The 26,252-nt window shown below is 38.7% G+C and overlaps 1 protein-coding gene across 2 annotated transcripts in view; it reads left to right on the top strand.

The window, feature by feature from the left end:
* The window catches only part of pear1 (platelet endothelial aggregation receptor 1), a 60,133-nt gene that overhangs the window by 4,646 nt on the left and 29,235 nt on the right, over nucleotides 1–26,252 (top strand). For both annotated transcript variants that reach the window (XM_088014284.1, XM_014969105.2), the window contains exon 2: nucleotides 26,005–26,115. In XM_088014284.1, the coding sequence (XP_087870410.1) occupies nucleotides 26,009–26,115 (107 nt within the window). In that variant the 5' untranslated portion in view covers nucleotides 26,005–26,008. The remainder of the gene's footprint in view (nucleotides 1–26,004; nucleotides 26,116–26,252) is intronic.

Below are 26,252 nucleotides of genomic sequence, written 5' to 3'. Positions count from 1 at the left end.
GACAATAACGTAACTTGTCTCTGGTCTGCTCCATTTGGACTTGGTTAAGGGATAATTCTGACATGTTTTGGTCCAGAACGTTAGAAAACGTGATGCTAAAGGACAGTTTTAGCACCAAGTGAAAGCTAAACCACTGTGAACAGTTGTCTGTAGTTTGTGTTGACAGGCTGATGGATTAATGGGTAGATTTAGAGTTTCAGGATGATTAACTTCATGAGCATTGAAGCGTACTGTTTTGGCAAGAACAAAATCATTTCTTTTTCACACTGGAGCCATAAAAATGACAATAAATCACAGCAAATTTAGCTTTGTTGCACTTCTGTGTCTGGGAATGAGAAGCTTTTTGATTAAGAAGGTTTCAGCACTTTGTGACGATATCTGCTGAAAATCGACGATTAGCTTCTGTCTGGATCTGACCTCACCTCCGTTCTGAACGTCAGCGAATTAGGGTCAACCTCAGAAAATTTCAATGAAAAGAACGTGGAAATTTCCGGGTTTCCAAAGTCGCAAATTTGCAAGAAAACACATCAGAAATCTTTTGACTTTTTTTATGTCTGAGATTCAGAAGTAAAAAATTATCGAGTTTTCTGAGTCTCAAAAGTTGAACATTTTTGACATTTGAAACTCCTGAATTCCAAATTTGTGCAACTTTTGAAACTCAGAAATTTTCTTGTTTTTCATGGAAATTTTAGAAAATACTAATATTTCTATCACATTTGTTATTTTTCAAAGTCTGAAGTTTTGTTTTATTTCCTAGAAATGTCCTGAATTTTTCTATCAAATTTGCGACTTTTCAAACTACGAAGTTTCCATGTTTGTTTTTCCAAAGATTTCTGAGACTAATCTCAACATTTCTAAGTTTTTTCTAGCAAATATTTAACTTATAAAAATTCAAAATTTGCATGTTTTTCCCCCAAAATTCTGAGATTAATCTAGCAAATTCGAGACTTTTAAGAAATGTCCTTGTTTTTTCTAGAATATCTGAGATTTTTTGGCTTAATATTCTCCAACCTTTTTTCCATCTATAATGACCCAAATACGCTGTTGTGGTACGAACACCTAAAGATCTCTGGGAAATTTCTTTTTTTCTTTTTGAATTCTTCCTGAAAGCCTCCGTGTTTGCCATTGTTCTCCAGTGTCGAGCTGAAGTGTGCTGAGAAACGTCTTTGTTTGCCTTCAGCCTCCTCATATGAGATCCTCATTAGCGGAGATCGGCCCTCTTCGGGCCGTTCAGAGATCAGAAACGTTAAGTCGTGTCCAACAGCTGGAGATCTGGTTTCCCAGCGTGTGTTTGTCCAGAGCAGCGTTCGGTTTCAGGCGGGGGACTGGATATGTTTTGGTAGCAGATGAAACTGGCCAGAGACACACAGGGATTTCAGAAAGCAGAGCAGAGGCTGGAGTCTTTCAGGCGAATTTGATCCCTCTGGACTTTTCTACGGTTTACTGAAAGAGCGCCGAGGCGGCAGTGACACGCTTCGACCCCACAGCTCAACACCACAGCCTGACGTCTCTGTTTGGGCGAACCAGGCGACCACAGGTAGCAGATGATTGATTTACCTGAACTCTGTAACCCAAACACATTCACGCCACCAGCCACGTCAGCTCTGCGTAACTCCAACTCGCTGAGGGTTGGGAAGAGTTTCTGCTGCCACAGACGGAACGGACCAAACCGTAGTCTGGACGTTAGCCATCAGTTGAATTACGAAATTTGACATTTGGAAAATAAATTTGCTTAACTGAAACATGCCAATTTCGTGTTTGGTTTCGCATTTCCATTACAAATGTGTACAAAACTTTGTCGATACACACACACACACACACACACACACACACACACACACACAAGATTGCAGTGTTGCAGCGTTTCCATCACATAAGAAGTACAGTTAAAATAACACGTAAATAAGTTTGTTCACTATAAGTTTCTAGAAAACCACTCCGCCATCCTCCAACTACTTCCTGTTGTCTTCTTCTTCATGATTTTGTCAGTAGTAACATCTGGTTGTTGATTATGTGACGCGAGAAAAAAGTTTCCATTGCAGTTTTGTGAAATAAATCAGTTCTGATTCTGACGAAAAACCGCCTCATCATAGTCAAAACTTATGAAAAAACTTTTTTTTAGCCAGTTTTTTTTAAATTGCTGTTTTTCCATTAAGTAAATTTATTTTTCCAATTTCAAATTGTGCAATTATATTAGATTCACTTTATTTTGGTAAACCAACAACAAAAAGAAAACCAATAATTTACCGTAAATTTTATATGGACCAAATCTCCAACGTCTGACACTTTTTTAAGACGTCAGTTCTCTGATGACATTAAAAATTTAAGTTTTTAAATATTTAAAGCATTTTTTTCCTCTGATTCTTGTGTTTTCACATCAAAGGTCTGTGGACTCGAACCTCCTTGTGTTTACATGCTGCAAAGTTTCCCAGCAGCCTTTCTGTCTCCGTGCTGCACGAAGAGTCACGAGGATGTAAACGAAGAAGCTTATTGTCTTCGTAAACGTTCCTTCTTGAAGTAAAAATAGCCCAGTTGAAAATAACAAAGGGCTGTGGGGTTTCAGAAGAAGGTGACGCTGGTGAATATTCCTACCACAGGCTTATATAAGCCTCCATATGTTCTGCAGCCGTGCAAATAATTTGGAGCAGATTGGACTGCAGCCATCGTTCGGCTCCGGCTGGAGAACACGAGCAGTTTCTTTTGGGCCTGGATCATAAAAACACGAGGGGTCGGGGGGTTTGTGGAGGCAGCCAATGGGCCGGCGGACCGACCGCAGGCTGCTTGTTCTGTGGCAAGGGTCCTTCCTGATGCTGGCGGTTGGTGGGCGGAGCCACATGGAGACACTGTTCATTACGACTCAACCTGGCGGCGCGCACAGGGCGGCTGGGACCAGGGGAAACCTGAGAGGGTCATGTTTGTTTTCGTTACTCGTAAAATCAAAGTTTGTCAGAGTGGAGATTAAGTATGAGCCTGTCGGTGTTCAGCACGTGAAAAACAAACGGCCTTGATGTCATGCTTGGCACCGCATGGACACCAGGAGGCTTGATGTTTTCCTCCATCCACTCCTCCAGCTGTTTTAAACTCACAGCGTCCATCTTGCTTTTTATTAGACTTATTTTCCTCTGTTTCTTACTGCTTCGTTTTCCAGGCCACTTCAGAAAGACAAACTTAAGCCACGTTGAAAGATTGTCACAGTTTGTCAGCAGGCGCATTATTCAAAAGAACACGAGCTCAGCCTGGAAGAAAGGGAGTTATTAGTGAAACTGGAGCAGAGAGGGACAGAAAAGGGGGAACGGAGTCGCTGCAGGTCCGATGGTTTCATCCAGGGACTGTTTCATTTGTTGACATGTCAGAGGAAATAATTGTGGAGATGCAGCAGTGGATGAACATGCAAGATGTTTCCTTTAGGCTTCCTATCGTTTTCCGTTTGAGCTCTGCAGAGCGGATCCGGGTCCAATTCAGTTTGAGACAAAACGGATACACAAAAATCTTACCACTTATGTGTTTTTGTTTGTTTGTTTGTTTTTACATTTTTTCATGTTTCAAACCAGAAACTAAGTGAAACTGAGGCTGGACAATGTATACATTTTATATCAGTCAGTATTGGTAATTGTTGATTAGTTTTTGTTCTGAAATATCACTCCACATCATTTTTTTTAACCAGGTTGTTGCTAGGGAACCAAAAAGTGAGCTTGTTGATGCCACCAAACTTGTGGGCAGATTGAAGCTGAGCGGCTAAAGTCTTTCCTCTGCCTACATCTCCCAGAATGCTGTGCGGTTCTGGATCAGAGTTCAGTTAATACTCTATCAGATGTATTATCTATTGATATTGATCATGTGCCGTTCGCGTTATATATTTTTACTGATTTATTGTCCAGCCCTGAAACAAAGCAGTATAATAGTGACTTTTCTGAAATTTAATTGAATAAACCCATAAAAATTGGCATTTTACAGATTTTTATCACGTTAAGATTTTTTTTACACAACATTAGAAACACACTAAAATATGCAAAAATATTTTTGTTTGGATGAAGAAAACAAACATTTTATTGTCTAAAAATGCAGAAATTTATAAATGAATCTGAACCTGTTGCACCTAAAACTATGCTGAGAAGTTTTGGCTAAAATATATTTACAAATGTTTTGATTTTAAATACATACAACACAGTTTTAGCTCAATTATTGCTCTAACTATGTTGTTTTTTCAGTAAATTGCCTTTATACTCCAGTTAATGATTAATCAGTTACTATATAAGTTGATGATTCTTTCAATAATTGGTTTATCTGATTAATCGTTTCAACTGCAGCACGTTGAAAATAAGAAAAGAAAGCAATGCATATGGAGCTAAATTGGGGCCTTAACATTTGTTCAAAAGAAGAAAAAAATTAAACTAAAAAATTATTTTAAGCCTGAAAAAAAATGTCAGAATTACTTCTCAGATTCAGTTTGCAGTTTTTCTTCAGTTTAATTTTTTTTTGGCCCAAATGTAGCTCCATAAATGCATCCTTTTACATCCCATTTGCAGTTACTCTGCTTTTGTTGATCAATCTGATAAAATCCTGATAACTTACATTAAAATGTATGTCTGATAAATGTGAATACTTTGTCTGAGGTGAGTAATAAAGGTGAAGTTTTTCTTTAAGGACTAATCTCACCTGGAAGAAACCTCCACTTTATTAACGGTGCCAACAATAAAACTGCTTCATGCTCCTAAAATAATAAATAATTTGCAGTAGCTCTTAGAAACCTGCTGTGCCTCTCGCTGCTTCTGTTTGCCTTTTCCTGGCCAAAAAAATAAAAAGTTGTGCCCACACAAGTAGACCGGTGATGTTGCCCCTCCCCCACACGCTGCTGTTTGCCCAGGATGTCCTGGATCCTTCCTCGGCTTCCTGTGGTGCTGGACAGATATGCAGGTGCCAAACAAAAACGTCTCCAGAGATTTGTCTTCAGTAAAGCCTCTCCTTTTGCCACGAGGCAGCAAAAACAGACGACTGAAAGGCCCCCCGCCCGGTGGGGGCTGGAATGGTTTCAGTACAGAAAAACAGCATAAAAAAAGGCAGGAACGTCTCTAAAGGTTCACCTTCAGGCTGCACACGTGGCTCCAGTTTTGGAGAGAAGAAAATAAAGCTTTAACATCCAGATGCTGCAGAATGGGGCCCATCTGGACTGGGGGTGGGGGGAGTTATTAAGTGGAGGAAAAAGCTCTAAAGTGATCACCTTAATGCATTTCAGGTTTTTACTTTGTCTTCCAGAAAGGCAGCACTAATTGTGCCAGAAGAGTTTGGTCTGTAAATCAATAGGGCTGAAGCTTAGGAATTTACTACTGCGGTTTCTGGAGGTGGTACCTGCAAATGTTTGCAAAACTTTGTTGATATCAAAACTTTTTATCTAAAAATGTGTTTTCAAAATTTTTGTGTTTCCAATAAGCAAATTTATTTTTGTGATTTCTTTGTCTGTATCTAAATTAGGGTAATTCCCAAAACTGCAATGTAAACACTTTTTTTTGCATCACATAAATCCAGCGATCAACAACAGGATGTTACTACTGGCAGAAACCACAAAGTAAACAGGAAGTAGTAGAAAGATGATGAGGCAGCATGTTTTTTAATGACCTATGGCATGAACAAGCTTATTCACATGACTTTAATGGTCTTTCTTATTTAATGTTTTTTTTTTGTTAAGGTTTTGTGTACATTTGTAATGTTAACGCAGCTATTGGCTGATAAAAGCATCTGAACTGATTTCTGAGCAGCTGCAGTTCATTTAGGATCTTCAGTTCTCTCTTCTCTCCCGGCGTCGCCTCCCTGAAGATTTACCAAACTAACATGTCTTCATGTCAGGTGTCACATGTGCAACAGGACCTCCATCTTAGCCACCAACGGAGGAAAACAACCAGAAAACGATTCTGCGAATAGAAGCAGCAGAAAAAGCTGCCATCCAGCCGCCACTGAGGTGTCGTCTTAATCTGAAGCAGATGTGGCGACGTTCGAGACGTTACCGTAAATTACCTCCTCCTTCGTACAGCAACCACCCAGAGATTTATGTTGGAGTCGAGGCGTAGGAATGTTATCTGCAGAGAGAAATCCAAGCGCCTTGAGTCACAGTAAAACGCGGCGCTTCCCACAGACCGTCAGGGAGTTCGGGGTAATGTTGTCAGTCAACACCGGCCCCCCAGAGAGACGCAGCCGATGAAAATGTTCAGCCGTAGATCCAAACATCTGCACGCTCTCGTCCCAAACAAAGGCCACAGTGGACATTTACGGCAAAAATCAACATATATGTCGAGCTGCGCTCAGCAGGAAAGCGTTGCGTGTTCACATCTGTGTTTATGAGGATGTTTGACGCTGGGTTTTTGTGATGATTGGGCAGTTTTTCAGTCCCTGCAGGTTCAACGTTTCCTCATAGAGACTCTGATCGCCTGTTTCCTCTCATAAAACCCACGAATCAAACAAGCGATCAGAAACTGCTCACCTCAGGCCATTCAGCAGGAAACATGGATTATTTTTAGGCACGTCTAAAAACACTTTCAGTACAGAGGTAGTTGTCTTAAAAGCCTGTTTTATTCTGGTGAGGTTAAAAATAATCACATATCTGGTCCGGTAAAAACCCAACATTTCCTTTTAGTGTAACATTGGATGCCTGGTATATTTGAAAGTTACTTGAAGCTTCTAAAAATGCTTAAAACATAAAAGTTCAAATATAAAATAGAACTTAATATAAATTAATACACAGCCAATAACTGGTCAAGAGGTATTTAAGCTTCCAAAGTTGCAGTTTCTGGAGAAATGTTTAGATATTCTCTATAAAAAACTTTTTTACCTTTGTTTCAGCTAAGTTTAGATTTAAAGAGAAATATCAGTTGTTGGTAAAATTTTTACTGTCCATAAACTTTGACCTGTCTCTTTAACTTAAAATTTCTTCTGTAAGAAATTGCGCAGAAAAAGAAGCGATGCATCGTCTCTGGTAAACTTTCATTTATTTTGTGTTTTCCTGGGTTTTCATCTGGTTATGCTGTAATTAAATTTACTTTGCACACATTAAAAACTGATCTTTGCACATGAAATATTCGAGATAAAAAAAACCTGTTAAGTATGAAAAATGTCAAAGTGCAGCTGCAGCCACTTTCAACACTTTAATCACACACCAACCCGAAAACCTTTGTCTTTTTAAACTTCAGAGAACAATCTTTATCTTCATTCTCCATGAAACTGGATTTCCTTTGATCATTAATGCATCTCTCTTCGCTTCATATCAGTGTGTAAGTAAATTATTTCAGTCCTCCTCTGCTGGGTCAGAAAGCAGTGGGAAGAACAGCCACAGAAAACAAATAAATGGGGCTGCTGCGTCTCACACAGACCTCCCGTCACACAACTTTATTCATTTGTAGATTTACAAACATTTACAGAACGGGCCTGGAGGTCAAAAGCCCTCAGAGCTTTTCAAAGAAGCCGTAAAAACACAAAGAGCCTCCAGTGAACGCCGAGAAATTCATCTGATTAGATGAAAAGACGAGCAATTAACTGAATTAGTGCGTTTAAGTTTCTTCGCTCCGTTCTTTGATGCTTATTTTGACTCGGCTGCCATAAAACAACCTTCTTTTTAAGAGTTTATGAAGCCACTTCTGTTGATTCTTCATTTAGTTTCTGCCTGTTAATGCAAACAGCCCAAAGACAGTAGTATTATTTATAAAGGCTGTCAGTTTAAACAAAGACTACAAAGACCGCCAACAAAAAAAACATTCACATACGTTCATTTAAACACATAAATGACGTATTTCATGAATTTTACGCTTGTGTTTACTGGTTTTCATCTCCAAACTCCAGATATATAAATAACCTGTGAGTTTTTATTTACGGAGCAGCTTTCTGTGGTCATAATGTTCTGCCTGATCAGACCACACTCATCGCTGGCATTTGTAGGGTTTCCTGAGTTTCAGTAGCAGGAAAAGATGTGGAGGAAGTTTGTGTCTGAATCAACAGATCCCTGCTGGAACAATGGCTGAGAGGATCAGCGACAAAATCCCACAGAGTCAAATAATCAGCCGGAGGTCTGGGTAAAAATAAAACTCCTGCCACAAATACAGAAAACAGAGCAGAGTCTCTTCCTTCGATCAAAGTTCAGTTTTTGTCTCATTGAGTTTAGATAGTCTCTCTCATGTGACGAAGCTTCTGTGTTTTAGTTGAGACACACATGAAGCCTACATGTTTGTTACTACATGAAGTTTCTCTGCCAGTCAGCAGAAGCTTGTTATTCAGTTTGTACGTCTTATAAATCCGTCTAAACACTGAAACAGGCCTGAAGCTCCTCCATGCTGTAAACACTCTGTTTCACTCAGTAGTGAAATAACCAAGAAATCATTACTGTTTAATTTTTTAAAGTGCAATCAGTAATACTTTCATAACAAATTTATATCAGTAATGATTTCTTGGTTAATGTCAAGTTGTCATAACAAAGACATTTTGAATAATGTCAACTTTGTATTAAAAGTGTCATAATTTACTGAATGACGCTTTATGACTGTTGTCATAAATATTCATGAAGACTTATTGATGTTCATGACAGGTGTTATGTCATGTTAATGACAGTGTCATGTCAGTCTTATTCACCCCCCTTCAAATAAAGTGTTACCTCTTTCGGTTGCAGAAAGGGTGGCGGTCATGGTTCAGCCATGCTTTACCTACCAAGATGGCGCCGGATCACTTCCTGTTCAGACTTGTGGGGTCTATGTATTCCTTCTCCAGTGGATCACAGACATTTTGGAGTGAGAGTTTGTGCAGGTCTGGTCCTGTGACTGAAGCCGCCATGTTGGATGACTAGACATTTATCCAGTTTCCACAGGAGAGCTGAATCTGATTCGGTTCTTTGCTTTCATTGGTAAATAAGTGAAATGTACGCGCCTGAACGCAGTAAAAACCAACTCTGTTGGTGGTTGCTGGTTTATATCAGTGATTTTGTGATGAACCTGCTGATGTGGTGAACCCTGACCCACACGTTAATCTGTCTTACAAGCAGCTGGCCCGTAATGTCTGAGCCGCTCTGCTCCGTTCCCGCTGTGTGAGTCTGCAGCACAATGCAAAGCTGTGTTTTTGGTCACAGTTTGTGGACAGCTTGTGTTTTTATTTTACAAGAACTCCGTGCATCCTCGTGCCAGCGTGATCCACAGAGCATTAGAGCACATATAATTACAGCGCCGTATGGTCATGTCCCTCTCAAACCTCAGCCAGGGCCTCCATTTTGGGTTTTCCACCATCTCGCTCGCTGGAGTTTGGGTTTCTGAAGCGGCCGGCTCGTGCTGAAGGTGAGCGGCTCGGTGAGATTTATCTCACTCTGGGTTTTTGAGGCGCTCTGACCAGCGCAGCCGCAGCCATCCAGCCTGCGGTTTCTGCAGAGTGGAGGACCAGGCAGCTGCTTGCGCCGCGACAGAGCTGCAGGCTGAAACGTGTCGGAGGGGGAGAAGAGGCCCAGATGGAGAGAAAACAGAGTATCAGAGTAAACCACATCACATCCCACATCTGCAAAAACCCAACACTTAATGAGTGAAAAAACAAAGATTGGTTTGTTGTTTTCTCATCAAAGTCCCCAGAGAGAGCCGTAAAAAGCCTGGTTATAAATCCACTCACTCGCTTTTAACCCGCGTTGCATTATTGGACCTCAGAGATCGGTTTGTTTGCTTGGAGAGAGGGCCGGTCCGCATGATGCTATCTGTTCATCCTGATAATCACAGCGAGAGTTAAAGAAGTCAGAGCGAAGCCAACTCACTGATTTCTGGCTCAGAAACTCTCTGGTTGGGCAACTGTTGCTGATAAAACTTGTTATTTTTGCTGTAAATCAAGAAGGTTTTAAAAGTTTTTTCAACATCCTTATTGTGAGTTTTTATAGAGCAGTTAAGAAGAATAAAAACCATTTCAACAGTAACTGTGTTTCCACTGACCATATAATTGCATAATCTGACAGTTTTAAAATAATTTTTCTTAATAAAAACAAACCGATTTGGAAAAAAAACAACAAAAACAATCTTTTTCCAAAAAACATTTTGTCTCTAGGATGAGAAACAATTTTTTTGACCGTTTGGTTGAACTTTTCACAAACTGTCATCCACTTGGACTCTAATAACTTATCGCGTGAACAAACTTATTTTAATTGCGTTTCTTATTTAATGGAAACAGCACAACAGCAAAACGTCTTTTTTTTTTTTTACATTGGTAGAATACTGACACAGATTTGCACACATTAATAATGGAAACACAGATTCTTTAGATGAATCTGTGGAGCTTATAAAACCACAAACTGTAAGAGATTATTATAAAGGCAAAAATAAAATGGTGAGTTAGTACAGTTTTATGCATAAAACTAGTTCAACTGGCAGATTATTTCACTTATTACAAAAGAAAAAAATCTGTGAAATAATCTGAAAATGGAACTAATACGTTTTTATTCAATATTTAAGAATGATTTAAAATTAGCTTCTATTTCTTGCTCAAAAGTTATTTGTAAGTCAGTTTTGTCTTATTTTAAGTGTACAAATATTTGCACTACAAACTAGACCGAAAATACTTTAGTGTTTTTGCAGTGAAGGGATATTTGGGCCCTGGTAGTGGAAATGCCCCGTTAGTTAAAGGAAGTTTGCATTTGGAGCTAAACTCCTTCCTCCTGCCCTGCTGAGCTCCCATCAATCTGGTCCAACACCCCAAGAAGACAAACTCAAGGAGAATCTTTTCCCTTCTGGGGGAGGAAGAGGAAGTTTTCCCGCAGGACTCAGGAGTTAAATCCCGACTGAACCTCCACTTCAGTTGATCTGCTGGATAAATTCCTCACAAAGTTGCACGTTTCTTTAAACTAAACAGAATCAGACTTGTATTGGTTTTGTTGCAGCGCCTCCTGTTATCTAATATTTAATACCGAGTCGTTCTGAGGCACCAAACAACAGCGTTGCCATGGCGACCCTATCTGCTGCTATCTGGATGCTCTGCTCTCTGTCACCGGCCGATCTCCAGGAAAAACAACCAGCAGGAGAAAAGAAACATCAACATGGTTATTATAGTTAACTGCAGCTAACAAAATAACAAAAACTGAAACTGAGAAAAGATTTTTACAAACTGAAATAAATAAAAACAATAATTAATGGGGGAAAAAACTATAACTTACTGGAACTATATCATGCACTTATAAAACTAAAACAAACTGAAATGATTGATATAATGTGCTTCTTTTTGTGTATTAGCTTTTAAACTGATATGAAGTTGATTTTCCATTTCCTCACGAGCTGTTTATGTTGGCAATTCCTGTTGTCGTCCTTGTTTTTTTCCGTCTGTAGTAACAACCAGCTGTTGATCATGTGACTTGTGATGCAAAAATGTGTTTCCATTGCAGTTTGCTAAATAAACCAATTTTGATGTGGTCAGAAAAACACCTCATTCTAAAGCCAAAACATTTTGTTGAAGCAGATTTATTTTCAAACTCTCAAACTGTTGAATTGCATGACTTATCGCATGAACAATCGTAGTCACATGTGATTTCAATTTAATTTCTTATTTAATGTAAACAGAGCGATTGTGAAAAACAGAATAAAAAGATTTGAAATGGAAATGCAGCTACAGATGTGCACAAATCTTTGTCAATATTCTGCTAGTGTCAACAAACTATTTCGCAATTGTTTCCATAATTTTGTGTTTCCATTAAATTAGAAACATGATTAAAATCATAAGAAAATAAGTTTATTCACATAAGTCATTAAAAACCATTCTGCGCTGTCGACAACTGCTTCCTGTTGTCGTCTTTGTTGTTTCCGCCAGTAGCAACATCAGGTTGTTAATCATCCCAAAGAAGTGTTTCCATTGCAGTTTTGGAAAATAAATCAATTAATGTGGCCAAAGAAATACTTTCAAGTTTTTTCAAAACTGACATGTTTAGAAAAAAAGCAGAATATCAACAAATGTTGGCACACACACTTGGTCAATATGTCAAAAAAGCAGTTTCACAATTTTTGTATTGCCATTTAATAAGAAACGTAATTAAAGTCATGTGAATAAGTTTGTTCAGGCAATAAGTTAAAAAACAACATGCATCCATCATCCTCAAACCACTTCCTGTCTTCTTCTTCTTCGTCTCTGCCAGTAGTAACAGCCGGTTGTTGATCATGTGACTCATCTGATGCAAAAAAGTGTTTTCTTTGCAGTTTTGCAAAATACACAAATTCTGATACAGCAAAAGACACCTCTAAGCTTTTCATTGAAAAATTTGTTTTGTTTTTTAAATTGCTGTTTCCATTAAGTAAATTTATTTCTGTAGTTCCAATTGGAGCCATTTGAAGGTGAATGGAAACGCAGCCGGTGTGGCAGATAACGAGTCCTGGTGGATGTGAGTGTGTGAAAAGTTTGACAACGGATTGAGCGTCTTTCTGGTTCAAAAGGCCAGAAGTTCAGGAACTCTCAGCATTAGTTTAGCAGATAGCGGCGCTCACTCAGCGAAACGCTTCCTGCCAAGGCCTCTGCGCCTCCTCCACTGGATCTGCGATTGTCAGGGGCGCTACTCCCCCTGAAAACATCAGCTGCTCTCAGGCTGAAACTTTTCCACTCAGGATCTTTTTTCCAGAGTGGGGGTTCTGCTTTGGGTGCCACCTCTTTCTGTAAGCCTCATCATAAACACTTCAGCATGTGCATGAAGGCTCTGACATTTTGGGTTAATAATGTGGAAAATTGACAAATGTCATTAAATCTGAGGGTGTGTTGTGTTAATGTGAGCTGTTTTTTTTGTTTTTTTTTTGGGTGTGGCACTTTCTGCAGCGTTTTCTGCACGTCCCCAGAGTCTCATTAGGGGTCCCTTTCTGGCCCCCGCCCCCCACCCGCTGGACGTGAAGCATGGCTGCAACCGGAGAGCGTGTGCCAGCCTCACAGCGGTTTGCAGAATCCGTCCCAAGAGCCAAGACGATAACCCAGATGCAAAGGATTATGGGTCTTGCGCTCAGTCACTCTGGGTTTTGTGAGGCTGTGGTCGATGTGTCACATGCAGGAATTTATTCCAGTTTTTCTGCTCTGGAGCCACTTAAGGGATTTCTTCTTTAGCAGATTTGCAGATTTTTCATGCGGATGTTTGGCTGTTGACTCCACTGGAGGAAAGTTTCAGGTTTGCGTGTTGATCCCGATCAGTCGGCGATCGTTTAAACCTCCTTAGCTCCACATCTTCAGAGGGCAGCTGGGAGTGAAATGGTGCAGAGCTTCGCTTTAATCATGAAGACTGTGACCAGCAGGTTGTCAGGAAACGTTTGGGCTGATTTCTGTCTTCTGCTCTGCGTTTCTTTTGTCTTCTGCTGGAGGTTTTTCCAGGTTGGGAGCCACAAAGCATCAGATCTGCAGCTCAGGGGCCTCAGAGGGCTGGCAGGGAGCCACGCTGCTTTCACTCAGATTTGCTCTCAATTTGAGGAAATTTTCTTTAGTTCTTATGAACTCCTGGAAAAAATGTCTGCAGCAATTGTTTATTTCTGTATTCTTGCGTTTAAATGGCTCTTTAATGGAGTTTAACCAGCGGTTCTGGGTCCCTTGGGGGACCAGCGGTTCATTAAATCAGGCCAGCATGCAGCTGCATTAGGAGGCAAAAACCAACCCAAGAGCCATGAAATGAATTTATGTCATTCTTCTGTTACAATTATGTAAGAGTCAGAAAACACATTTAACCTAAACTATGAAGTTTTACTCTTGTGTTGGAGAACATTTCTGCCAGAATACTTTGGAAAACTTTTCTGAAATATATTTTTTAAGATGAAACCTGTAGAAACTGTACAAATAACAGACATTATCAATCCATTATTTAATTCTATTTTAAAATCACCAAAGTTTGGCCTGCAGTTTTAAAGCTTTAAGTTAAAAAGAGAGACCAATAAAGTCCAATATTTCAAGTTATTGCTGCTAAAGTTGGATCTGAAAGCAACTGAATCTACCTGGATTTAGTTTTTTACATGGATCGTTCTGTACGGCAGAGCATTAGGATCATTTCAGACGAGAAGAAGAGGAGTATATTTCAGCCATAAAAATCTCAGAAATCATTTTAAAAAACTTGGAACTGTTGAGTGTGAAGTCAAAACATTTATAGAAAAAAAACATTTTTTGACTTTTCAAACTCAGAAATTTCCAAATTTTTTCTAGAAAATTTGAGATTGATATTAAAATTTCTAAGATTTTTGTTGTTTTGAATTTTTCTTTTTCTCTAACTAAAATGGCCCTAATGCACCACCGTAGCTCTGTGTTCTGACTGTTTGTGCTGCATAAAGTTCAACAGTTCATCTAAATTTGTTTGTGCCTTTTTCTGAGAAATTATAATCATTATACGTCTAATTAACCGGGCCAAAAAGATGGAACAAATGTCATGATGTCAAAAACACAATTTGAAATGATGCAAATTAGGCAATTTAAGCATCAAAACAAAATTAACACACAGATTAATGCACACACAAAAGATGTTTTAAAAACCAAAGTGTCAGCAGCATATGATGATCTAATCTGTCTTGGACGTGAAGGCGTCCAGGTTTTGGATTTTCGGTCAGAATGAAATAAAAACCAGCCTGATGCAGAACTGATGAACAAACTCGGTGTAAGCAGAGAAAGAAAAGTGCAGCAGTTGCAAGTAAAGGGAGACTTTTGTGTTTTAACATAAACCGGTGGATTTCGTGGTGGACGGCCAGTTAAGAACACGATGCATACTGCAGCGGTGAGTTTGAAAAAATCTGATTTATGATTTGATCTTACTCTGCAGATTGTTCATGTGTTTTAAAAAAGACGGAGAATCGACGTTTCCAGGGGTCTCCAGCTTTACGATTGTCAGAAACGTTTTTGCTCCAAGTCCAGCTAAATAAACTGATTTCAGATGTAAATGTTACATGAAATGAAAAAAGGAAACATATCTTATTCCAAAAAATATCTACTTTCACAGGAAATTTGCTGTTATTTTCAAAACAACCAACATATTATTCCTACTACTGGTTAACGTGAGCAAATCAATTCCAAATATCAATACCAAATCAATATAAGTATCTGATTGATACTTTGCTTTCAGAGTCCTTCTCACCTCTGCTGTAAAAAAATTCTGCTTTGATCTGCTCTCAAACTATATTCTTTTTCACTTTGTTTATTTAGTAAAAACTTGTAGAGGTGTGCCGATCGATCAGCCACCGATCATAATCGACCGATTTCGGTGAAAAAGTGTATGATCGGTGATCGCTTGTTGCCGATCACCAAAATCGATCACATTTATCTCACTTCGCAGCCTGGATAATTTAACGTCCATCAGAGACGCCATGTTGGCTCAGAGACGCCATGTTGGCTCGGAGAGAGACGCCATGTTGGCTCGGAGAGAGACGCCATGTTGGCTCGGAGAGAGACGCCATGTTGGCTCGGAGAGAGACGCCATGTTGGCTCGGAGAGAGACGCCATGTGAGACGCCATGTTGGCTCGCAGAGAGACGCCATGTTGGCTCGCAGAGAGACGCCATGTGAGACGCCATGTTGGCTCGCAGAGAGACGCCATGTGAGACGCCATGTTGGCTCGCAGAGAGACGCCATGTTGGCTCGCAGAGAGACGCCATGTTGGCTCGCAGAGAGACGCCATGTTGGCTCGGAGAGAGACGCCATGTGAGACGCCATGTTGGCTTGCAGAGAGACGCCATGTTGGCTCGCAGAGAGACGCCATGTTGGCTCGCAGAGAGACGCCATGTTGGCTCGCAGAGAGACGCCATGTTGGCTCGCAGAGAGACGCCATGTTGGCTCAGAGAGACGCCATGTTGGCTCGCAGAGAGACGCCATGTTTGTTCAGATAAACGACCCATTTTGTCTTAACTCTTTTCCATTTGTGCTTTTTTTCCACTGTATTTTTCCTTTACGTAATAAATTGACACAACAACTTGGTAAAACTGTGAAAAAAGTCGTTTCTCATCCTCGTCAAGCTTTTTAGTCATTATCCCATAAAGACTGGATTTATGTGGTGCATTACGGCTCTGCAGGTTGCTTCTTTCCACGGAAGCACAGACCAACCCTGAATCCAGAGAATCACTGCAGCTGCAGTTAACATTTTCATAACTCCAGAGAAGTGAAAGGTCGGCAATATTTTACCTCCACTATTTGGTCTCGGTGTCCATTTTAGGAGTTTTTAACCAGTTCAAAGAGAAAAAGCATTTAAAGGTTCCTGGTTATTAATTGCAGAAGCTTTGAAGAAAAAGGAAAATATGTTTAAATCTTTCAAACTAAAGATTTGCTCTGAGTCTAACATACAAATGAACTTTATTCCCAGCTGGTATTTCAGCTTCTTTCTGCTCCCCTCACAACACCTCGACTAATTCTCGTTCTTCCACTCAGTTTAATTTTCTTTCCTGTTGAACATTTCTCTCCAGCCTGTGACTAATATTTTCTTCCCTAATTAGCGCTGAAGCTGTGCAGAAACGTACAGAGCAAACAGAAATCTGTGGTGAGAAGGATCAGAAACGGTTCCACCGGTGACATTTGCTTTGCTTCACTGAATGTCGAGAGCTTTTTTTTTAATGCAGACTCAGAAAAAGCCTCTTTTATCCGTTCATAACAGGAATTACATCCTTTTTTAATACTGACCAGTTTTGCTGACGTGTTTGTTTGACTTGCTGGAGAGTTTCTGTCTTATTTGTGACAAATCTGAGAGAAATGAAAGAAAGATGCTCCGTAGTTCATAAGAAAAGTCGCTGGAACAGGTGTTACTTTTTGGAGGTGGTTCAGCGTTCTTCTTGTTTTTACGACTGATAATAAAAATAATGGGACAGTACGAACAGTTCTAATAAAAATGTTTTTTATAACTAACTTTTCATTGCAAAAAGAATAAACTAGATTTATTCCATGTTTTATTTTTCATTCCAATCTACCTTCAAGGTATTAGACAGACCCTTTTCATTACTAATAAGTAGATAATAGGATGATAAGATGTAACTTATTGATTCCAGAATAGGGGAATTATGAAAGAATGAATAATTCTCTTTGTTTTTCAACTGTCAAGAGGAGAAGGTTTGCTTTTAAAGTGTGCGCAGAAGAATAAAAATTATTTAGCTGCAGTTAAAGAGCTAATTTGAGATTATCAATCCCTCTTCATCTGGTTCTACATTACAAATGGTAAAAATTAGATAAAACTAATTAAATTTAAACATTTTTGCAGTATTTATGTCACAGAATGAGATTAAATGGGATTGGTAATCTCAAATTTGCTCTTTAACTGCAGATCATCTTATTTGTATTTGAATAAAAACAAATTACAACAGATATAATCTCAGTACAGATTAGCAGATAAACTGGTCCAGTTCAGATCCATTTATGTAAACTCTGGTTAGAGTTTATATAAATATCGATCGACTCCAATGTTTCATTTTAGAATTTAAATTATTATTTTTAAAGTGTCATGAACAAAGTCAATGTCGTTTTTTTCCAGCAACGCTTCAAATCCAAAGTAAATCAGACCATTTCATCCCAGTTCATGCATTTATAAAGTAAATCACTAATTCAGAGAAAATAAATCTACTTTGTGCAATACTGACCATATTTAACAGTTTAACAGTTGTTTATACGATAATTTCTCTAATATATAAAAGTAATCTTTTCAGTTTTTACGTTGGTTTTGCTGCTAAGCCAGTTTGGTATAAACTTTTTAAATAGGTAAATTGCTTTTTAAATATCATCTAATGTTGTTTTTAAGATTAGAAAATAAATTTTTTTGGTTATGATCATTAAATGAGAGTAAAAGCTTGACTTTACTCTTTATTATTGCACAAACGTAGAAAACCAGGCGATGAGTCAAAATGGTTTATTTTGTAGAATGAATCATATTTAAGACTCATTTTAAATGAAATATCTGAGTTCTCTGCTCATTTTTGATGTTATCGGGCTTAAAGTCCCAGAAGTCGTCCAACCATTTCACATGAGGAACGCATCAGACTGCAGCAGAGAAAGCGTGCAAAACCAGAACTTCATCTAAATCAAGTTCAGCCTCGGTTTGGCTTGTTTGGGTGAAAATGTGAGCGATGAAAGAGGCTAATTTTGGTAAAACACGCAGCTGTCTGATGAGCTCCTTTGGTGTTTATTTCAAAGACTTGGGGTCTCATTCATAAAACATTGTGTAGGATCTATACTGAAACTCTACGTGTGACCAAAAGCCGAAAATGATGCACACCAAAAAAATCCAGATTTATAAAAACCAAAAGCAAAAACACCAGAAAGCGATTTCCGCTTTATAAACAGAGCCGAGCCTCAAAGTTAGCGCACAACTCAGATTCTGCCCTCATTCAGCAATCAGAGCAAAGGACTTCCTGGTGGTTACCAACGGCAACCGTGGAGAAAAAATACAGAAACACAATTTCACAAAATGGATCTGAGTGGAGAAAAACATCGTTTTTGATTGTCAAAGTAGCAGCGTATGAAGTGGTTTTTCAGCTGCAATCAAAACTGCAATGGAAACTTTTTCTGCATCACAGCAGTCAACACATGATCAACAGGATGCTACTACTGGTGGAAACGACAAAGAAGACAAGAGGAAGTGGTTAGGATCATGGTGCTGCTTGTTTATAAATGACCTATCACATCAACAAACTTAATCAAATATGATTTTAATCGCATTTCTTATTTAATGGATAAGAAAATTGTGCTTTTTTGACATTAGCGGAATATCTTCTGTGCTGTTCTGGACGGATCGCCGCATTCAGACTCAGCCGTGTGCGTAAACACGAGTCGATTCCTTCGACCTGGACAGAATCAGAATCAGTTTGACATAAACAACATTTCTGACAGACTCTACACTGAAAAAACACAAAATCTTTCAGAGTTTTTTGGTCTAATTTCTATCACAAATATCTTATAGCACTTGAAATAAGACAAAACTAATTTACAAGTACGTTTTCAGCAATAAATATGAGCTTGTTTAAAGTAAATATGTCCTTAATATTTATGGAACAGTTGTACTTCCATTAGCAGATTATTTCACCTATAGCAAGATACGTTTTGTACATTGTAAGTGAAATAATATTCCAGTGGAACTACTTTGTCATCAGTACAATATAAGCTTATTGTACTGACTTACAATAAGCTCATATGTCTTACTGAAAAGTTACTTGTAAGTTAGTTTGGCCTTATTTCAAATGTTAAACCAACTAAACCAAAAATACTTGGTAGGATTTTGTGTTTTGCAGAGTAAAAATAGAATTTGTTTGAAGAGTAATCGTCTCAAAAACATGAAAATTCACCATCAGTCCCTGTTAAGACTGAATGTTTGGAGCTTGTTTGAATGTTTCAACACATTTCTGTGTGTGTGTGTGTGTGTGTGTGCACGCGCCCGTGTGTGCGTGTGTGGTTATTCGCTCATTTTCTATTGGTTTATGGAGCCACATCAAAGTGGGACTGCCCTGCTGTTTTCATCACTTAACGTGTCTAAAAATACCCCAGAGCTGCTACAATGGAGGCTTTCCACCGATCTGAAGCCAAACTTTGTGGAGGTGTGACTGCGTGACTCAAAGCATCAAAAGGGATTGGAAAAGTTGGCGATACCTCATCGAGTTTCAGGCTTTTTGGATGAATTTGGAGGACTTAATGGCTGCTCCTGTCCAGTGTTGGAGAAGCTGTTTCTCTTTAAAAAACCAAAACATGGGTGTGAACACCTGCAGCTCCAGACGCCTTCCCACCTCTGCAGGTAAAACCAAACACCAGCAGACTGTAAAACAACTCCGTCTGCACTCATTAAGCTCCATTTCTCAGCGTTTAAGAATTCCCATGCGGTTTGAAGTCCTTTTCTAATAAAGGGCAATTAAAACAGAGAGAAGGTAATGAAAAATATTTACCCCCAGTCCAATGAAGTGGTGGCTGAAGTTGATGAGTCCTCTTAATAAAAGCCACATGTCTGTTCCTATAAAGCGTTGTTTTTGTGGCAGAAATCTCCCAGCCGGTTGTGCCAGCCAGTGAATTGAGTCCTGGCGGCGGGCAGGAGAGAGAAAGACGCTAATCAGAGCCAGAAGATCTCTGGTTTTGGTCCTCATCGTGAAAACAAGTTCATCAGTCAGTGATAATCAGCCACTGAACTCTGTTCATGGACATTTTCTGTCATGGCGCTTTCTATATCTAATCAGGGTCAAATTATTATTGCTGACCTATTTTTCATGAGGTGGAAAAGTTACATAAAACAGAAAATAGTCCTATTTTTACCACCAAACTTTTACAGAAAAGCCGACATCACTGCAACCAAATCAGTGTTCATTTAATTTAGTAAATTTGGCAAAATAAAGCAAGTGTTTTGAAAGAAAGTGACTCCAATTCTGCTTTTATTACACAGAATAAATTTGTTCAATCGAGCTCAAAATAATCTATAACATAACATCATTTTTCTACAAAAACAACTAAAACAAAAAGGCTACTTTACTTGCTTCATTTTATTTATGTATTTTTTTTGACCCATCAATACTTTTGACTCACATGACCAAACATTTGAACTCCCCTGGTGTCTTTATTCAGTTTGGAAAAATCAGAGATAAATCTGCAGGAACTTTTATAAATAAAAATGTTTTCTGTTAAAACTGTCACCATGTGGTGACAGTTTGGTATGAGACAGGCAATCTGTGAAACGATTGATTTCCTCCACCGTCTGAAGAAATGCTCCAAAAACAACCAATCAGAGCCAGGAGGAGGGGCTTAGCGCTGTCAATCATCCTCCTGTACTCACTGTTAAATGTGCTAATGGAGGAGAAACAACTTACCACTAGAGCAGTATTTTTTATCTGCCGTCATTGCTAACTAGCCTTAGCATTCACAACAGGATCTGCTAGCAGCAGAGACACACAAAGGGTGATTGACAGCGCTAAAACCCGCCTCCTGGCTCTGATTGGTTGTTTCTAGGTAGCACTGAGGAACTGGGAACTCGGATTGTCTGCCTCACACCATACAGTCACGACATGGGGACAGTTCAAACAAATATTTTAAAAATATATATTTATAATAAGTTACATACTGTAGCTTTAAAAAGACCAACACAGAGATCTTAAGAGGGACATGTAATCTGTCTCTGATAGATATTTAAACTAAATTCAACTTCTATGCTCCACAAATCTGGAGCAAACTTCCAGAAAACTAAAAAACAGCCGAAACACTGAGATCCTTTAATCTAAAGACCCGGCTGTTTAGAGCTGCTTTTGAAGCATTATAAATGAAACATTAATCAATAATCTGATCTGTGACGATCCTGGCAAAATGTAACGCTTCAATTTTTGATTATTTTGTATTTTCTTGTGTTTTTATGATGTAAATTAGTTTTAACTGCCTTGTTGCTGAAATGTGTTAACAAATAAACTTCATTGATTGATTGATTGGTTGCTGGACAGCCGGTTATGAACTCCCTGACCCTCGGCAGATGAGCCCCAGTGGTTGATGGGAAACAGGCGTGATGCTGCGGTGGATCAGTGAACATTGTCTGTGGTCGGAGTTTTGTGACGAACAACATTCCTGTTGAGTCAGAACCACAAAGAACCGAAGACCCGGATCACAGTCACTGGACCACGAGCCAATCTGCTCATGATTCATCACCGCATTTCATCTGAGGCTGAATATCAGCAAACACCTTCCGATGTGCTCCACAAAAACACACAACTGAATAAAATCACACGACTTTATACTACAAACTGGCTGTCAGAAAGTCGGATAGATGCAAACTAAATGCAGAAAGACTGAAAAACTGATCCAGTGTGTAGAAATCATCACATTAGTGCTGCAGTTAGATAACAGAATGAATGAAAGGTGGACATTTTAAATATTTTTACATAAAAAAAGGTTTGAGATTGCAAACGACAGCAGATATTTTAGTTAAAACCTCCATGCAACTGAATAACATGACAAACTTCCTGCTTTCGGTGTAAAAAACACTAAATGCATTAATGGATAGATGAATAAATTGAGTGCAACGATGACATAACAGGAAAATTGTGTGAAAAAGGTTTAAAACTGAGAATGCAGCAGATATTTTATCTAAAACTTCTGTACTGTTTTAAAGTTATTTTGTTTTCTTGGTTTTGAAATGCATGAGTTTAACTTAAGTTGTTAAACTGGTTCTCCATTTAGGTTTAGATACAAAGTGGTTAAGTTAAATCTGCCAGTAAGATTTTATTTCCACTGGTATTAACGAGTTTACGTAAGTATGAAGGATTAAGTATTCAGACCATGAATTAAGATGTAATTCAGAATTAAATGAAAGATTGAAAAATATTACAAAATTAGATGTAAATGCTGTTTTATTTGTTTTATATGTTACCTGAACGAATCAATAAGAATCGGTTCCTGATCCTCTGAGATTCTGCGACTGCCGTCTAACGCCATTAGAAAATAAACAAACATGAAATGATTCTTAAACATTTTTTCGAAGCGTCTCTGCTGGGAATTGAACCACTGACTTTACAAATATTAAAGCCATAAATTATTCATCAAGCCACAGGCAAATTTTCCTCTGGTTTCAGCAAATTTTCCATGCTTTTTCCAGGCAGAGTTGCTCTAAACGTAAACACGTGCATGAAGCGGGAAAGGAAAATGTTCCTCCACAAACAAAAGACCTGATGAACGAGACGTAAACTGCAGCGCGGAGACGCCTCCTCTAGTTATCCAGCTAGTTTAAACGTCTCTTAACCAAAAACTGGAGGAAATGTCAAGAAGTGTTCGAGCTGCACTGGAGGTAATTATCAGGAAACACTAATCTGGAGCCATTACTTATCAGGAGGTCAAAGGTCAGAGAGGAGGCAGAGGGATTCATCTACATTAATGTTCAGGAGGGAAATTAAAGAAAAGTTTAGTTTAACAAAAGTGTTGATGAAGTGAGAAGAAGAGATAAAATCGGCTACAAAACAAGCAGAAAACGTCAGGAAACAAATCTGAGACCACAGACTATTTTTAACTCGTTCTTCGTTTTTGTTGTTGTTGCTTAATAAAAGTCGTGGGTTTGGGTAGAAAAAACATTGAGGCTTTGTGTTAAAATATTTTAGCGTCTATAAAAGCTATGAAGTGAATCATGAAGTTTTTTCCCGAAAGCTTCGCCAACATTTTCCGAGCTGCTGCGACGACGATTCCCGGAGCAGTTTGGAAAAAATGACCCGTCAACAAACGACACTCCATCATATCAGGACAGGCTGAAAGCGGAAGAAACACGGCCGTTTATCGGCGTTTTCTTTCAAAGCAACCAGCGAAACGCAGAAAACGTTTTTTCATGTTAAAGGCGATCTGAAGGGTTTTCTTTCTATCTACTTTTCATGTTCATACACTGTAAAAAACGGCCATAAAGTTTACATAAAAATCACACTGTAAAATGGGAAACATGAATATTTTGTTTAATTCACAGAAACCTTTGGAAACGATCAAACAGAATCACTTTTATAGCATCAATATGTGAGGATAATCACATTTATTTTCTCAAACTACAAACAGAACAATATTGTAAGAGACATAATATAGTAATATGGCATCCAAATACTTGAAAAACTATAATTTGTTTTTGAAAATATTAAACATAGTTTATACTTTACTCTTTACATTTTACTGCTGTTCAAAATTAACATTTAATTTTTTGTAGATTAAACAGATTATTAATGTAATTTAGTTAGTTACTAGAGTTAATAGCTAAAACATGCGATGTAACATTATAGTAAAACACGTTTTAAGTTTCTACAACGTAAATATTGTATAAAATTGATTGTTTATGGTGCAAACATCAAAAAGATCTTCATATCTAAACATTTGGAGTCAAGATGCCACATTAATTTGAGGTAATTTTTGGGTTTTTTCATCCCTGAGTCGATCCAGATACATCAGGAAGTGTCTCACGGTGATCGCCATGGCAACACAGCCTTCCTGGATGCGGTTCAGGTAGTGTAGTTTTGTATCTGTGGAGCTTTACGGTGGAATCGGATCGCATCGGAGGCTGCTGAGGAACAGCAACGTCTTTCTGTGGCCCAATCCAAGCATGAAAGAACCTAATTAGAAGTTAATGTCTACCAGCCAGAGCTTTGTTTCCATCTGGATAACATGCATGTGTTCAGAAACATGCCTGGCAACGTGCAGACGGTAATCTGCTAGCATTTATATATTTAGGAAAAGAATGAAATACCTTTCAAAATGTTTCTAAATGGGGGAGATTTTTCAGCTTCAAATGTTAAAATGTAAAAAAAACAAAAAAAAAACTGATTGTTTACTGATCGATCTTTTCACAGATTATCTCATAAACGTGTTGAAAGTTTTAACAAATATGTAAAGAAACATATTTTTGATAAAAGTTACAAACTGCAGCTTTAAAATTGTTGCATTTATTGATATGATTCATTTGGTTTCTTTAGCAAAATACATATTTACTGTGCAGAAATACCAGAAAATATTTAAACTCAAAGTAAATACCAAAATATATTGATGGAACATGATGATGGAATATGGTGGAATATAATGGATTATGATGGAATATGGCAGATTATGATAGAACATGGAATAAAATGGATTATTATGGAACATGGTGGAATATTATGATGGAATATGGTCAAATATGTTGGATAAGTTTGGATATGATGATGGAATATGGTGGATTATGATGGAATATGGTGGATTATGGCAGAACATGGTGGAATATAATGGATTATTATGGAACATGGTGGAATATTATGATGGAATATGGTCAAATATGATGGATAAATTTGGATATGACAGAATATGATGTTTCGTGGAAAGCTGCGCTCCCTGCTGATCCCTGAGAGCCCGACAGAGTCCCTGCGCTGGGCTGCTGTGCTTGGCTGGTTCCCTGATCAGATCCAGATGTTTGTGGAGCGCGGCGGCCCCTCCGCTCTGGTGCAGAGGGGTCAGAATGATGCTGGGAGTCGCATTTCTGCAGGCCGGTCTTTCTCTCCTTCTTTCTTGTGGCAGCTGAACCTCAGCTTTACGTTTTGGGGGCTGCGTTCGTTTCTGGCTCCTCGCCTCTCCTCTGCACGACTTTTATTAACTTCCTTTATAGTCAGGAGGGCAGCCTTAACTTTATATTGTTGGTAAACAGAACCAGTGTACAATAAACCTTTCCATTAATCACACAGAGAGAGAATTGTCACTCATGATGAATTAAAACTGAAAGCGTGACTGCAGATCAGCAGTTGGGGATATTTTCCATTCTGAGTCAGTCTGAGTTCCCAAAACATTTTACTCAGACGATCAGCACGACTTCAACATGTTGCTGCTCAGGTAAAAGTAGGGCCAGGCAATATGGCGGACAATAGGCGGTTCATGCTAGGGCCTAGAAATTTCCTAGAAGACACAAGGTAACTTCTGAACTAGAAAAGTCTCAAATTTGCAAGAAAAAACAATAATATCTTCAGATTAATCTCAAAATTTTTCTTCAGAAAAACAAGAAAATTTCAGAGCAACAAAAGTGAAAAAATTGCTGGAGTAATTTTTTGAGATTGTCAAAAATTTTCTAAATAAAGAAATTTCTGGAATTTCAAGTTTAAAATGTTTGACTTTGGAAACTCGAGAAACATCCATGTTTTTTATTCATCTATAAGCAAATTAATTAATCACATAATAAATTAAAACAAACTCTATATAAACTCTATCCGTATCTCGTTTTTCTCTTTCTCTACCAAAAACTGGATGCATAAAGTCTTCAGTCTTTGGTCTCAACTAGCTCCTTTCAATGAAGGACAATTTGCATTAAATGCATTTTTTCCAAAAAGTTACTCAAGCAAATGTAACTGAGTAAACGTAGCTAGTTACTACCAAACTCTGGTCACTGCTGAGTGACAGTTTCCTCCAACTTATTGAAAGACTGCAGAAAGTTGTAACTTTTCCAGGGATTATCGTTGTTTAAGTCGATCATTGAGGGACACTGATGTTTCTTATTGCAGCCTGAAAATAAAGCAGGATCTGTTAAAACCATGAAACCTTTTTTCACCTCGTACTGTCCAGAGCTGAGCGGTTTTGCAGTCGTCTCTGAGCGTCTCTGCTTTCATTCGCCCCTCAGGACCATGCAGGCTTTGAGCTCCTCTGCAGTCCTGCAGCTTTTTGGCTTCCTGATTGGACTGAGCAGCTCCCTGGACCCCAGAGACCCCAACGCCTGCAGCCTGTGGGAGAGGTGAGGCCCAACGCACCGGCATGTTTACACACGCTCTGCACGGCTGCGGTTTTCACCATTACTGAGCTGCACGTTTCCAATGGGATCATTTATCTTTAATGAACTCCAAGTCTTTAACCTTGAAAGGGCCTCCTATC

Source organism: Poecilia mexicana, unplaced genomic scaffold (assembly GCF_051168715.1).
Source record: "Poecilia mexicana isolate PSO_F unplaced genomic scaffold, ASM5116871v1 scaffold_16, whole genome shotgun sequence".
Taxonomy (NCBI): Eukaryota; Metazoa; Chordata; class Actinopteri; order Cyprinodontiformes; family Poeciliidae; genus Poecilia; species Poecilia mexicana.
This window is presented reverse-complemented; position numbering and strand designations above follow the sequence as displayed.